Here is a 13,430-nt window from a genome sequence, read left to right on the forward strand (position 1 = left end):
GTGAGTCTCATATGAGACCGTCTCACGGATCATAATCTGTGAGACGGGTCAACCCTACACATATTCACAATATAAAGTAATACTTTTAGCATAAAAGTAATACTTTTTCACGTGTGACCCAAATAAGAGATCCGTCTCACAGATACGACCAGTGAGACCGTCTCACACAAATTTTTGCTTTTTTTAAGAATGACCATGGCAGAATACTTATTTTGATTCATATTCTTTTTAATTTTGTAGCACGATACGTGATAAGCAAATGATCCAATATATATGTAACATTGAGATACCCTTTGATAAGTTGAGGATATCGAATTCGAACTGTGGTCAAACATGTTCGAACTTTTTTCTAGTCGAATTCGAGATCAAATCATTATGTTCGATAGTTCGTGAGCCGCTCGCAAACTTTAATATTTTATTAATATAATATAATTCTATATTAAAAAATAAATTTCGAATAGTTTGCGAAAATGTTCGAATCTTTCGAGCTCGAGCTTGTAATTCATACTGAATTCGAGCAAATTTTTTTAAAATTTTCGAACTTCGAATCAAATTCGAAATCAAATAAAACTAATTCGAGTCCAATTCAAGTCTTTGAATTTTCGCCATATATTCATCCATCATCATAAAAAAATATTTGGTAGCATAGTACAAATCGAGAAACTGATATTCATCCTAATAATTTTTTTTTTAAACAAGAGTAAATTGTTCTAGCCACTTTATTGCTATTACCAAACTCCAATTTTAATGAACAAGCGTATTATTATTATTTTTTTAATAAAAAAATATTTTTCTGTATTTAATTATTTACATAAAATTGTACAATCCATAAAACCTAATTAAGGAAAAAAATCGTGTTAGAAAACTCATGCTTTCCGACGAACACGTTCCGACATTCAAGTCAAATCTGACAAAGGGAATTACCTTAAAAAATGCTTTTCAATTTGTTTTAATTCTAATTTCAGATAACATGGATTTTTGGTTAATATTTTTTGTAATTTGAGAGGGTATTTTTTTATTAAAAAAAATAAGTGAAGTGTGGGAAAGGAAAGGTTGCTGGAGTAGAGCGATAGGCAGATGGTGGTTGGGTCGAAAATTGATACCAAAATTAATACGCCAGAGTATCACAAGTTCTACTTAGTGAGGAAGCAGGTAACACATGCTTCGTTGCACCACACCGCAAGAAAATTCTCTGAAAATTATCTCTGATTTTTTTAAGCTATGAGGCGCGCTGGAGTATTCGCGGTTATATGCCTCCTGTTAGCTGTGTACTGTGCGGTGGACCCGTTCGATCACTGTGCGATTTCGGCTTTTCCGGAATTCAAGGCGTTTAAGGTCGAAATGCCGGCGTGGTCAGAAATCCCAGTTGAGAAGGACACGGAGAACTTGTTGCAAAAGTCGGAAATCAAGTTCTTGAACCAGGTGCAGGGCCCGGAGAGCGTGGCATTTGATCCAATGGGGCGCGGCCCGTATACTGGGGTTGCTGACGGGAGGATCGTTTTCTGGGATGGTGAAAAGTGGAATGATTTTGCTTATACTTCTGCTAATCGGTGAGTTTTGAATCATTGATTGATGGTTTTGTTTTTACTTTTTACTGAGAAATTTGAGTTTATGCTCTTTGAGATTTTGAGACTTGGAGTTGGGAGTGCGTGATGTTTTACTGCCCTGGAGTTTTGTGGGATAATGTTGAAAAAATTATGGCTGAGTTTGTTTTATGCTTTCGTTTTTGTATTCAACAATTATCTTTTTTGAATTTTCTTTGTCAATTGTTTAAGTTGTAGATTTTTCTAAAAGCAAAGAAAAATTCTTAGCTGGAAGTGTAGCTGTTACTGTAGTCTAGTTTCGTCACAACACCAATTTGTTGAAATACAGGAACGAATTTGTATTTGAATAGCTGATAATCTGTGAAGTAGCTGGTGTGGATATCATTATATCCGTTGATTCTCATAACACCGAGATTCGAAGCAATAGGAAACCTCACATGAGTTGAATTCCTTTTGTTGCATTTTCATCTTTTCACTAGGTCGAAAGAGAAATGAAGTTCAGGAGAGTATATGTTTTGACATTTTAGTTTGAAGAAAATTATTCGGTCTTAGGATTAAAGTCGAGAGAGAATGCCAAGGTTGGGTAATATATGTTCCACGCATTTATGTAAGGTGAAGTTAGTCGGAAATGTGATTTGCTATACTGACGTATTTATCTATGAATTATCTACTTGTAGGCATAAATCTTTTAGATTTTATTATGCCTGGTAATTGTCATATATATTTACCGATTCAATAAGTAAATTTTACATTTGTGCTTTCATGTCATTAGTTTCTTGTGCTTCTGCCACGGTTTTGTATGGATCATCCTTTCTGCGATGATTGTATATTTCCCATCTGTCTGCCCTTGTTATGAAAATTTAGGGTGAATTACTGAACTTCTACATACTGAATACTCATATATGATTGTGGTTTAAGGAAAAAATGGAATGACATCGTTTTACAGTATCCCTCTGATGTTAGTGAAATTATCTCAGGTCAGAACTATGCGATACAAAACCATCACTGTTGAGCTATTTGAAGAACGAGCACATCTGTGGAAGACCATTGGGTCTAAGATTTCACAAACAAACAGGTGATTTGTACATTGCAGATGCATACCTTGGGTTGATGAAGGTTGGGCGTGAAGGTGGTTTGGCAACATCTCTAGCCACTGAGGTCGAAGGAGTTCCTTTTGGATTTACAAATGACTTAGACATTGATGATGATGGGATCGTGTATTTCACCGATAGCAGCACAACATACCGAAGAAGGTATGTTATAAGTTTTATTCAATGCCACTCGGTATTTAGAGTTTTTCCGATGAAATAGCGAGGGAAAGAAGAGCGTGTAGACTGGCATGATTTGTCGAGAGTTATAAGAGAAAAAGTATGACAAAATATCTTACTCAAGCTAAGGTGGAAAACCCTTTTTAACCATTTATTTCAACGTTTTGTAGTTCTGTTTCCGTAAACTTTTGCTGCTTGGTATTTTGCTGGATACTTTTGCATATCAGCATCCGTAGTTCTCACATGGTACTTGTTTCAGGAATTTTTTGCTGCTAGTATTCTCTGGAGAAAATAGTGGAAGGGTGCTGAAATATGATCCAAACACAAAATCAACCACTGTTCTTGTTCGAAATCTTCAATTTCCAAACGGTCTTTCCCTGAGTAAAGATAAATCATTCTTTGTGTTCTGCGAGGGTTCAATTGGCAGGTATCCCCCTATCTTCTTTCTTAATTCTTGATTCCTTCGTACTTCTTCGGAAAGTGGAAATTTTTTAAGGCAGCGGACGTTCAAGGGATGGTTTAAAGGTCTATTGTTTTCGGGCCAGTCTTCCTACGAGAGATTTTAGGAGCTGAAGAAACTATGTTGTGAATGCATGCCAAAATTTATCCATCTAATGTATATTTACTTGTTTTGGACTTATTTTAACTCAGCCTTATATAGGTTGAGAAAGTACTGGATAAAAGGTGAAAAAGCTGGCACATCTGAGGTTATGGCTGTGCTGCCTGGATTTCCAGACAACGTTCGAACAAATGAGAAGGGCGAGTTTTGGGTGGCAATACATTGTCGCAGAACCATATACGCTTATTTATCAGCAATGTACCCCAAATTACGGCATTTGTGTCTGAAACTTCCTATTTCTGCCAAGATTCACTATTTGATGCAAATCGGAGGTCGTATGCATGGAGCAATCGTGAAATACAGCCCTGAAGGTGAGCTTTTACAGATTCTGGAAGATAGACAAGGAAAAGTAGTTAAAGCGGTTAGCGAAGTCGAGGAGAAAAATGGGAAACTTTGGATGGGAAGCGTCCTGTTGCCATTTGTTGCAGTTTACCAGTTAGACTGAGAAAGAAGCTTATCGATTTCAGATTCTTTTTCCACACTTTCAGTTTCAACACTTTTTAGGCCAAAGACTTGGTATTTCATAAATGTCATAGAACTTGTGTAGTTTCTGTCATGAATTGGTGATTGAAAACACTCTTAAAACTTGATCCGGTTTATTAACATAAGGTTGCTTTTAGTTTTGTGCGTCGAATTCTACTACCAATCGTTCTGTTTCACAATGGTTTCAATGGTTACTATCTAGTAAAAATGTTACATGATAATACCAGATGTCAATCATCTTCGGACATGAAACAGAAAGATACGAACAAACCAGAAAGTGAAGATATGGAATCAATAAATGACAATAAATCCGAACATAAATTACCAAATACTAAAGGAAATGACACAAAGGCAGGTCACTCGTGGCTCTATTTATAGCAAGATACAGTCAAGGACACGTGATAATACCATAGGACAACATGAAGAAATGACTCAAAATGACAACAAAATATACAACTAATTAATGTGTCATTTATACACCGGTTTCAAGGTCCATGGAGGAAATACTTTATTGCACCAAACTGGAACACTTCTTGTAATATTTAAGGTTGCTGCATTCGTGACCAGATGGATAGCGTCAACAGCAGAATCAACAAGGTAAAATGTACCTGACAATCAAAGATTCCACAAGATCAAAAATAGCAGAACAAGATAGACAGCCTTACGCAACAAATCATATCAACAGCAAGTAAATTTAGAAACTTGAACCACAAAGGCTCGGTAAATAGCCAAGTAGCTGAGTATCAGAGACAATTATCCGGCATTAGCTTTTGCACGGACTTTATAAAATGTGCAGTATTTTGAGAAGGAAAATACATAATTATTATGCATTAGCTTCTTACCTTTGCAAATACATAATCCCAATGACCATTTGAAGGGGTAGATTTTAAAATTTAGAAAACTCGTTCTCTCTTGAAAAATGAACAGGTTTTAGCCATCTCAACGTGAGACAATTTTCTAATTAATATGCCAATTAAAACCAGTTGATTTTTTCCCTAGAGCAACCATACAAATGTAATTTACATCATTACATGCAATGGTCCTAATCCAAAATGATTGGAGGGGAACTCAAAAATTGCAGTAACACGGGGATAAACCAATTTTATGCAAGGTCAAACGAAAGCAAATTTTTTCTCACAACCTTAAAACTAAACCGGTCTCGAGATTCATTAAATTGCAGCCCAAGTATTCAAAGAAAGTATTAAACAAAGCAGTGGCAGCATTCAATTTAACAAGCCAAAGAAGATATCAAAGTAAGAGTGTAAGACTTACTGGAAAAAAGAAGCACGATTACTTGCTAAATTAAGATTTAGTTTGATGCACTAGCAGCACATGGAGCTCGTGTGTTATCCTCGTTCAAGGAAGAGCTGCCACCCATCTCTGTAATATGCTGTTGTTCAGTAGGGCCTGAACTTGAGCTATTCAAAGTAATGTTTGACACAGTGGCTATGTTGGTTCTATCGACTTCCGATATTTCAAGATGATCCATCAGTCGAGATACAGGAGCAATAACTTGGTCAACCTCTCTGTGAACTTCAGGGCTGGGGTCGGGAATTGAACTGTTACGATTGAACAGTTTCTCCTTCCAACCTTTCGTGCTCTTAGTAATTGATTCCTTGCATCTGGAAAATGCAGAACAGAGGCTTTATTACAAGTAATCAAATTATCATTCTTGAAGTTAGGGTATCTCCTAAAGCACTTTTATTAAATTCATGTGCCTTATTCTCCCCTCACGATCTTCTTGCCATTACTTTCAATCTGCATTAGGTAAGTTTGGTAGAAAAAGGGAAAATTTGATTTTCATAATTAGGACTGGGGCTGAAAATGAAATGCAGCACAATTCCAAATTTACACGTACTTCATTGACCATGCACCAACACGGGACTTCAGAGACTCCGAAAATGACTGGAAATCTGATGATCCAACTCTATCTTGGTTGCTAGTTTGAGAAGACTGGGCAGGATACCATCTGCAATACGCAATTAACTTATTTGATGAACAACTAAAGTTCTGACCCCTCCAACAGTAGAAGAGTTTAAAATGATCAACAAGTATATAAACCTATTGGCCGAGGATGTTCCCTGCTGATCTGCACCTGCACTTGATGCTGATGCTGAAGTCAAAAACTGGTCAGCTTGGGCAGATGAGGGTCGTGCAATGACCGGTGCAGAGTCTTCTTCTACAGTCATGAAAGGAGAATTTGGGCCAGCAATCATGAAAGTAGGAGCTGGATCACCGACATCTCTTTGATCAACCGAAGAAGTGGCTGAACTTGCGGGAGACACATTAGGGCTCGAAAATACCAAAAAATGGGGACGGCCTTGAGTTGAGGCCCTACTCCTCTGACCTTCCCTCCTAGCAAGCTGACGAGCCCTTCCCATGGCAGCGGCGGCTGCTAAGTGCTGAATAATCCGCTCTTCAAGCTCGGATTCACTAGCGCTGACTGGCAACTGAACCAGATGTTCCAGGAATTATTATGTAACCACAACTAAGAATAGCATGTATTCAAACTAATCCATTACCAAAGGTGGACCCATGATTCATTTGAGGGAGGCAAGATGGGCTCAAATGATTTGGGGAACAAAACTCACCTTTTCAGAATAAATTTAACAAAATTTTATTTTCCTTTGAGGCTAATAAAGGATCTCCCCTGCCCTTAACTAAAACAGTGAATACAAGAATACCCTACATGCTGTAACTCAAAATCTCCAAGGGTTGGGTGACGAAATATAGTGGTAGTTCTTGGTGGGTTCATCCGCATATTCCTCTCATGCTCCACAGCATCAAGCAATTCTTGGCTGCCAAATAAACATAAAATGAGATTCATCGCTGATTAATACTTCCAAGAAGAAACAGAAGCATAAAGGGAAAGCTGCAGATAGCAAAATTAGTACACCTGCCAGGATCCTTCAAGCTGATGGGTTGCCAACACATTGGGCACTGGGAGCTTCTCTGGCACCTAAAGATGATCATATGAACTGATTAAGATTCAGCTCCTAGATGATGAATGCTGAAATCTCTGTAGAACTTTACTATTGTGTAATAGCCGACCTCTTTACAGAATAAAGTTCCTACACCTGGTCCCTCTAATGAATGATTATAAAATCTGTTTTGGATAAGAGATACAGTCGAATGATCCAAATGATGGTAGACAAAACAAACATTCAGTTCACCCTACCTTTCTCCACTCCAGTTGAGGATAAGAATGCACAAGCTTGTTGAACCTTTATATAAACGAACTTTAGGACAAACAGAGATTACAACTTCAATTTATAAGTGCAAAGAACGCCAAAATTAAAATGAGTAGTTTGAGAATTATATATCCATAAAACATGCTTAACTCTAATGCTACTGTCTTGTGAGAATCCTTAGGTAGTGGAGATTATCAAGTAGCAAAAGGCATAATCATAAGATCAACATAAAAAAAAAACTGTTTGCCCAGCAAAACTTTTATTGGCGGAAATGTAAGTTTTGTACCATTCAAGAATGCACTGAAGATGAAACTCATGCTTACAACTGGTAACCTGAAAAATAAAAAATAAATTAATCTACAGAAGGTCAATCTTGATCCAAAGTGGTAGGAATTATAAGCTTCAACCATACTGTGGAAGGATCACTATCAGAAAAATCTTCAAGGCATATGCTGCAAGCATCATCACATGCTTCTTGGATTCCGCCTTCCACAAAAGCTGCAGCTGATGTCAAATGGTTCTCAGGCGTCATTCCCTCTTCCATCTATAACAGACAGTGGAATCTTGATTACAAAAGAAAAACGACATATACAAGAAAAAGAACGATCTTGCAACAATCACACATCTCAATTAAAAAAGAACTGTGTCAACCATGAATATTGGTAAAGAAACCCACGATATGCACCTCATTGTTAAGCATAAAATAAAACTTAATGATGATATCGCGTCAATTACAACTGAATTCACAAATCGAGACCATTGAGTTGGATAAATTAACACCCATAAAAGAGTATAAGATCAAATAAAAAATCTGTGTACAATCAAAGTAGGTGCATATTTCCTTGAGAGCAGATATTCACAAACGCTTCACCTTAACAGAAAATCAAGTACCAAATCAGAAATGGGTGATTAAACAAAGCACTTATATTTACAATCTACAATTATACTCCAGATTGGTGGAGCAGAGTCAGCAGACAATTCAATATATTTTATATTAGTGAAACGAATGCCTCATAAAAGTTTTGTTAAAATTTTTAGGATTTTTATTTGAAGTAAACCAGCCAAAAGAAAAAAAAACGCTACTTTATCAGCAAAAAACAATCAATATCAACAAAACGCTAGAAAATAATACAAAAGTTTGGTAATCAAACTTCGTTATATACCCAGAGAGTCCAAGCAGCTAGTAACACAGAAGAAACGAAAGACACGAAAAATTAAAAAGTCAAACATAAAATTTAAGAACCGCAATATCGGCAAGTAATCGAGCCCCTTCAGAATTACTAAAAATAACCCCAAATTTAACGTAATTTCAAAATTCAGCTCATTTCGATGTCTCCAAGCGTCCCAAATCACAACCAGAAATAAATAAAACACCCCCTACAAAAAAAAACAACAAAAAAACAAAAATACTGAAAAAAAATACTTGAGTTGCAGTATATACAATCTGCACAAAGTACTTACAACAAATTTTAAAATACTCAGTGTCATCAACGACCCATCGATAATAGATGACCAAGAACATGTATAGAAATTACCTCAAAGAAAAGACTCCTCTTTTCGCAGTGTAATCAACAAAATCGGAGATTTAAGCCCAGATCAAATCTCGAAATAATCGAATAACTGATTCATAAATCAGAGGATAGGAGAAGTGGGCACGCGAAAAGATTTAATTTTTATGAGAGAATTTGGGTTCACAAAAGTGAGAATGGGAAGGAAGTCTTGCGGACTTTTCTTTCGTTGGTTTCTGGAGAATTATTCCCCTTTTTTCTTTTTATTTTTCTTTCGGCGATTTAATTAAACCTAAGTTTGGTCTCCACTAACCAAAGTTGGAAAGTTAACACGTACCATGGTTCATATATTAAGTGTAAAACTGTAAATTATGGAGATTGTTTTTATTAATTTAATTAAATTTTGGTTATATTAATAAATAATTATTTGTCTGATTCTATATTTGGTACTATGATTAATGACAAAAACTTACGTGAGAGACAGTCTCACGAATCATATTTTGTAATACGGATCTCTTATTTGAGTCATCTATGAAAAAATATTAATTTTATGCTAAGAGTATTACTTTTTATTGTGAATATCGGTAGAATTGACTCGTCTCACAGATAAAGATTCGTGAGACCGTCTGATAAAAGACATACTCATGATTACTATAAGAATGAATATTGTCATCTTGTGAAACGGTTTCATGATCTTTATACGTCAAACGGGTCAACCATGTCCATATTTATAATAAAAAATAATATTTTTTTCATAGGTGTCTCACATTAAATATACGTCTCAAAAATTGAATAGTGAGATCGTCTCACAAATTTTTTGTGTAAATGAAAAGATAAGCAAAGAGAGAATCACATGGAGACTGATTGAACATAACATTGGTTTTCTTGCATTTTAAAATTTGAGTTACACCAGCCATCTTCTTAATTTTATAATTAGTATCATAATCAAAGTTATATGTTTGGTCTCGGATAGTTGCAAGTTATGCAATTATCAAGAAAGTTGATTGAAATTAATAATTGTTCTTGTAGTGAGAGAGCATCGAAATTTGACGTTGTTGAATAGATTAAAAGTATCAGAATTATATAACTACAATATAAAGTTGCTATCTTGATGAATATTTTTAGCAAAATATTTGAAAATTTAAGTTATTATAGGACGAGATGATAAAAAAAAATATAATATAAAAATAATAAATAAAATATGGATAATAAAATTTTATAATTCCAATTATCATATAAGCCAAACTCAACATCAAATTAAACAAGATGATTATTTATAAATATTATGTTTCTTCGTTACTTTATTGATACTTTATACATTATATTTTTTATCTACACTTTATATAAATATCAGTGTATACAATTAACATTATAAACTCTATTTATTTCAATTTTATATATTTCTAACTCATTATTTAATATAAAATTAATCAGTTTCAATTTTTATTTAAATTAAAAAGTAACATACAATAAAATGAAAATTACATTGTCCCCCTGCACCTTACATTCATTAATCATTACCATCTAATTTGGTAATGTCCATCTAAACAATCCCACTATGTCGGCAATGAAAAATTATCTTTGACTCTTTCTTTCAAATGGATATTTCTGCTTTCTATCGCCGACCACATATTAAGTCGTTTTTCAAAAAAAAAAAAAAAGGAAAAAAGAATTAAAATATATGATGAGAGAACAAAAAAAACTAAAGAATATATGTAACAATTAAAATATTTTTGCTCCCAAATATAAAATATTATTAAATAATACTAAATATACAACTAAAATATCGTACAACAATATTTACAACAATTATACAGTGAGATTTTGTATTGGATTTAACATGGGATTTTGATAAATAAAATATTTGTTCCGTAAGAATTATTATACAAATTTGATTACCTATACAAGATTACTCCATATTATTATTCAATCTTTAAAATGAAGAAAAAAATTGCCAGAAATTAGTTTTTCCCTCGTTGGGTCAATAAAAATCTAGAACATACGAGTCAATAAAGTTGGGCATAAAACTACCACAAGGTTAGTCAAAATGATTGTAACCAATCTATCATCATCAATTGAATGCATTTACTTCGTTGTACTCAATAATTTCCATATGCCAGATAGCTTCTTAGGATATTATTTCAAGGTTGTATCCATCCGTTTATATTTATTCATTCATGTTGACCAAATCATTTGTATTTTACTCCCCGCTTTTGAATCTCCCATTTTTAGAATATTGGTTTTCACAACCATTTGCACCCATGTGAGACCATCTCACGGATCTTAATCTGTGAGACGGGTTCATCCTACCGATATTCACAATAAAAAGTAATGTTCTTAGCATAAAAAATAATACTTTCTCATAGATGACCTAAATAAGAGATCCGTCTCATAAACACAACCCGTGAGACCGTCTCGCACAAATTTTTATCTTGTAATAAACACAACTGGTTTTTAGGCATTATCATTTATTTGATGTTCACCGATCCTGCATAAAGAATTAAAACCAGATAGAATCCATAACTATATATATTCATAAAGAACCAAGACAACGATCAAAAGAGAGAATCTATGTTCATGTTCTTGCAATCAGCAACTGAGGCCTAACATCATCATTTTTTGTCATCTCATATTGGATCATGCAACCTACCTCTCAATAGCCGACCTCCTGAACCCATAACAAAAGCTATGGAAGGTGTGCTTGCTCGATTCTCCAACATATAAGTTTATACATATGAGGTCCCATATACCTAAACAGAACTCATCATCCTCTCACGTCTAAACTTATGATGTGATAATATCCAATGGATAAATGGGGAAAAAAAAATTTAAGATTTTCATGCTCGAAGTAGGGATATTCTCTCGTTTATAAATATTCAGACAAAAGAAGTAAAATTGGGTCATTTTTAAGCATTTTCTATACTTGCAGCATACATATTTTGGCATATGACTTGCCTGCATAATGGAGGTACGTTAATCAAGAAATCAGCATGTAAACTCATATTTCATGAACAATTTTTCAGTCACATTGAATATCCCGTGGAATTGAAAATTCCAAATTCCAAAAAATATGGCTGTGAATTTCAGAAATACTCACACATCTACACACTTGTATTGTTTAAAATTTATGAGGTATGGACTCGTCGAAGAATATGATGCACTTCAAGAATCATTACCAAGTCAAGAAATCATGCCATTGACTTGTTGTTCGTTCCTCTGAGAAGCGCTCCTCCAGAACCCATACGCATAGAAATGGTCCCAAATCTCACTGTCACATTCAACGGTGTCGCTTTGGTCGATCGATTCCTCATCACCGTAACAATCATCTGTACAGAACCCAAAAGAATTCTCTTTCCACTGATTCTCCTTCTCCTCCATTGAATTCATCATCTTCTTTTTCTTTAACAATCTATGACGCTTCCTCCTCCTCCTCCACGCCTTCTTGCACAAACCGGTGGGTAAGCGATAAAGAGCGAGGATTAAAAGATGTATCGTCGCGCATGGACAGCAACAAATGATCGCCGCGCAATCTCCCGCGGTCTCGCCAATCCTGCCTCCCCGGTGTCTCCCGGCGCTGTTTTCGCTTCTGATTGTAGTCGATGCCGTCATCGTCGCCATCAACAGCGGTTACCTGACATTGGTGCTCCTGAAGCTCCACTACTTAAATTTATTTCCAGTATTACAGGGGAAAAACTATGATGTTAAAAAAAATCTGGAGATCCGTGGTCAAATCGAAAACGTAACTGGTGATTGAAAGAGATGTAATTGGTTGAATTATTGCTAAAATTCAGGAAAATGAGGAACCCTAATTTCAGATGAGAACGACTGCGTTTATGGACACGATTAGGCCGTGTTAATAACGTGTCCTTAGAGAATATTTCATATGTCAATGTTTGACATAATTAAGTTATAATCCAAGCGTAATGTTATTTTATATCATTAACAATAAAAAGTAGTAAATATGAACATCAAAACAAATAATTCCAATACAAATTAGCTAAATAGAAAGCTAACAATTAAAAATAAATGATTATCTAACAAATTTTGAAAAACTACATTAAATATAATAGTTTGTCGTTATTTTTTTAAATATCATTTTCACAGTATCAAAATTTTTAGACTCATAGGATTCGTAATTTTAGATACAGCTAACAATGACTAAAAACAATGTTCTTCAAAAAAAGTCTTACATGAGACAATTATTGAACCTGAATTTTGTTGGTTGTCATTGCGTATGATACAATTTAATGATATTGTCTTCGTTGGAATTTAATAGAAAGTTTTGGATCATAAAAGGGTCAATGACATTCTTGGAATAAACACTTTATGACCCACATTACTTTCGGTCAGAATTTCTCCTTCCAAAATATGGTTTTCGAGTATCGTCGTGATTAATCTCGTGCCACTGCATAATCCAAGAGAATGATATATATTTCACATCAACATAACCAGAGTTCCAAACTTCAAGTTTAACTCGTGATTTGGTATCCTATGACATCTTATCATATTTAAGAATTTAGGTATGCACATCATGCACAATATATCAATATTTCTATCCGAGTGGCACATCGTATCAGAGCTTATATGCAAATTTCCTTCAAAAAGGTTTAGAGATATCATGTATTCATTTATAGACTGAACACCATCAAGAGTCTGTACCGAAACAGCTATCTGATGAGATTATGCAGTATCGTTGATAGTAATGTCTGAAAAAGGATACATACTCTCAATTATTACTGCATTAATAAAATCATTACAATCTTTTAAGAAATGTTGATAAAAAATATCAATTGTCCACAACTGTCATTTGATTCTCC

General features: G+C 34.7%; 3 protein-coding genes across 3 annotated transcripts; 1 reads left to right on the top strand and 2 right to left on the bottom strand.

The window, feature by feature from the left end:
• The first annotated feature begins 1,013 nt into the window (after nucleotides 1–1,013).
• On the top strand, nucleotides 1,014–4,050 carry LOC140840035 (protein STRICTOSIDINE SYNTHASE-LIKE 3-like). Its single transcript, XM_073207118.1, has 4 exons — nucleotides 1,014–1,550; nucleotides 2,522–2,797; nucleotides 3,072–3,239; nucleotides 3,474–4,050. The coding sequence occupies exons 1-4, from the start codon at nucleotides 1,222–1,224 to the stop codon at nucleotides 3,874–3,876; spliced, it is 1,176 nt and encodes a 391-aa protein (XP_073063219.1). The 5' UTR covers nucleotides 1,014–1,221; the 3' UTR covers nucleotides 3,877–4,050.
• A 137-nt stretch (nucleotides 4,051–4,187) lies between these two features.
• Nucleotides 4,188–8,872, bottom strand: LOC140840036 (E3 ubiquitin-protein ligase RHF2A-like). The gene is made up of 9 exons (XM_073207119.1): nucleotides 8,641–8,872; nucleotides 7,518–7,649; nucleotides 7,392–7,438; nucleotides 6,811–6,873; nucleotides 6,604–6,712; nucleotides 5,976–6,364; nucleotides 5,773–5,883; nucleotides 5,187–5,536; nucleotides 4,188–4,522 (listed from the first exon to the last, which is right to left on the bottom strand). Exons 2-8 carry the CDS (start codon nucleotides 7,647–7,649, stop codon nucleotides 5,224–5,226), a joined length of 1,164 nt encoding a protein of 387 aa, XP_073063220.1. The 5' UTR covers nucleotides 8,641–8,872; the 3' UTR covers nucleotides 4,188–4,522; nucleotides 5,187–5,223.
• A 2,921-nt stretch (nucleotides 8,873–11,793) lies between these two features.
• LOC140839311 (uncharacterized) lies at nucleotides 11,794–12,222 on the bottom strand. Its single transcript, XM_073205949.1, has one exon. The coding sequence runs from the start codon at nucleotides 12,220–12,222 to the stop codon at nucleotides 11,794–11,796; it is 429 nt and encodes a 142-aa protein (XP_073062050.1).
• Nucleotides 12,223–13,430: the final 1,208 nt, after the last annotated feature.

The sequence above is a fragment of the Primulina eburnea genome, chromosome 8 (genome assembly GCF_022965805.1).
Source record: "Primulina eburnea isolate SZY01 chromosome 8, ASM2296580v1, whole genome shotgun sequence".
Taxonomy (NCBI): domain Eukaryota; kingdom Viridiplantae; phylum Streptophyta; class Magnoliopsida; order Lamiales; family Gesneriaceae; genus Primulina; species Primulina eburnea.

What these genes read in the sequence shown, in the direction of transcription:
- LOC140840035 (XM_073207118.1), top strand. Translation starts at nt 1,222, where the DNA reads ATGAGGCGCGCTGGAGTATTCGCGGTTATATGCCTCCTGTTAGCTGTG. An exon ending in AGCACAACATACCGAAGAAG is followed by an intron (nt 2,798 to 3,071) that starts GTATGTTATAAG and finishes TACTTGTTTCAG; the next exon opens with GAATTTTTTGCTGCTAGTAT. An exon ending in TGCGAGGGTTCAATTGGCAG is followed by an intron (nt 3,240 to 3,473) that starts GTATCCCCCTAT and finishes AGCCTTATATAG; the next exon opens with GTTGAGAAAGTACTGGATAA.
- LOC140840036 (XM_073207119.1), bottom strand. Translation starts at nt 7,649, where the DNA reads ATGGAAGAGGGAATGACGCCTGAGAACCATTTGACATCAGCTGCAGCT. An exon ending in CTTCAGTGCATTCTTGAATG is followed by an intron (nt 6,874 to 7,391) that starts GTACAAAACTTA and finishes GATCATCTTTAG; the next exon opens with GTGCCAGAGAAGCTCCCAGT. An exon ending in GTTGGTGCATGGTCAATGAA is followed by an intron (nt 5,537 to 5,772) that starts GTACGTGTAAAT and finishes TGCATTTTCCAG; the next exon opens with ATGCAAGGAATCAATTACTA.
- LOC140839311 (XM_073205949.1), bottom strand. Translation starts at nt 12,222, where the DNA reads ATGACGGCATCGACTACAATCAGAAGCGAAAACAGCGCCGGGAGACAC.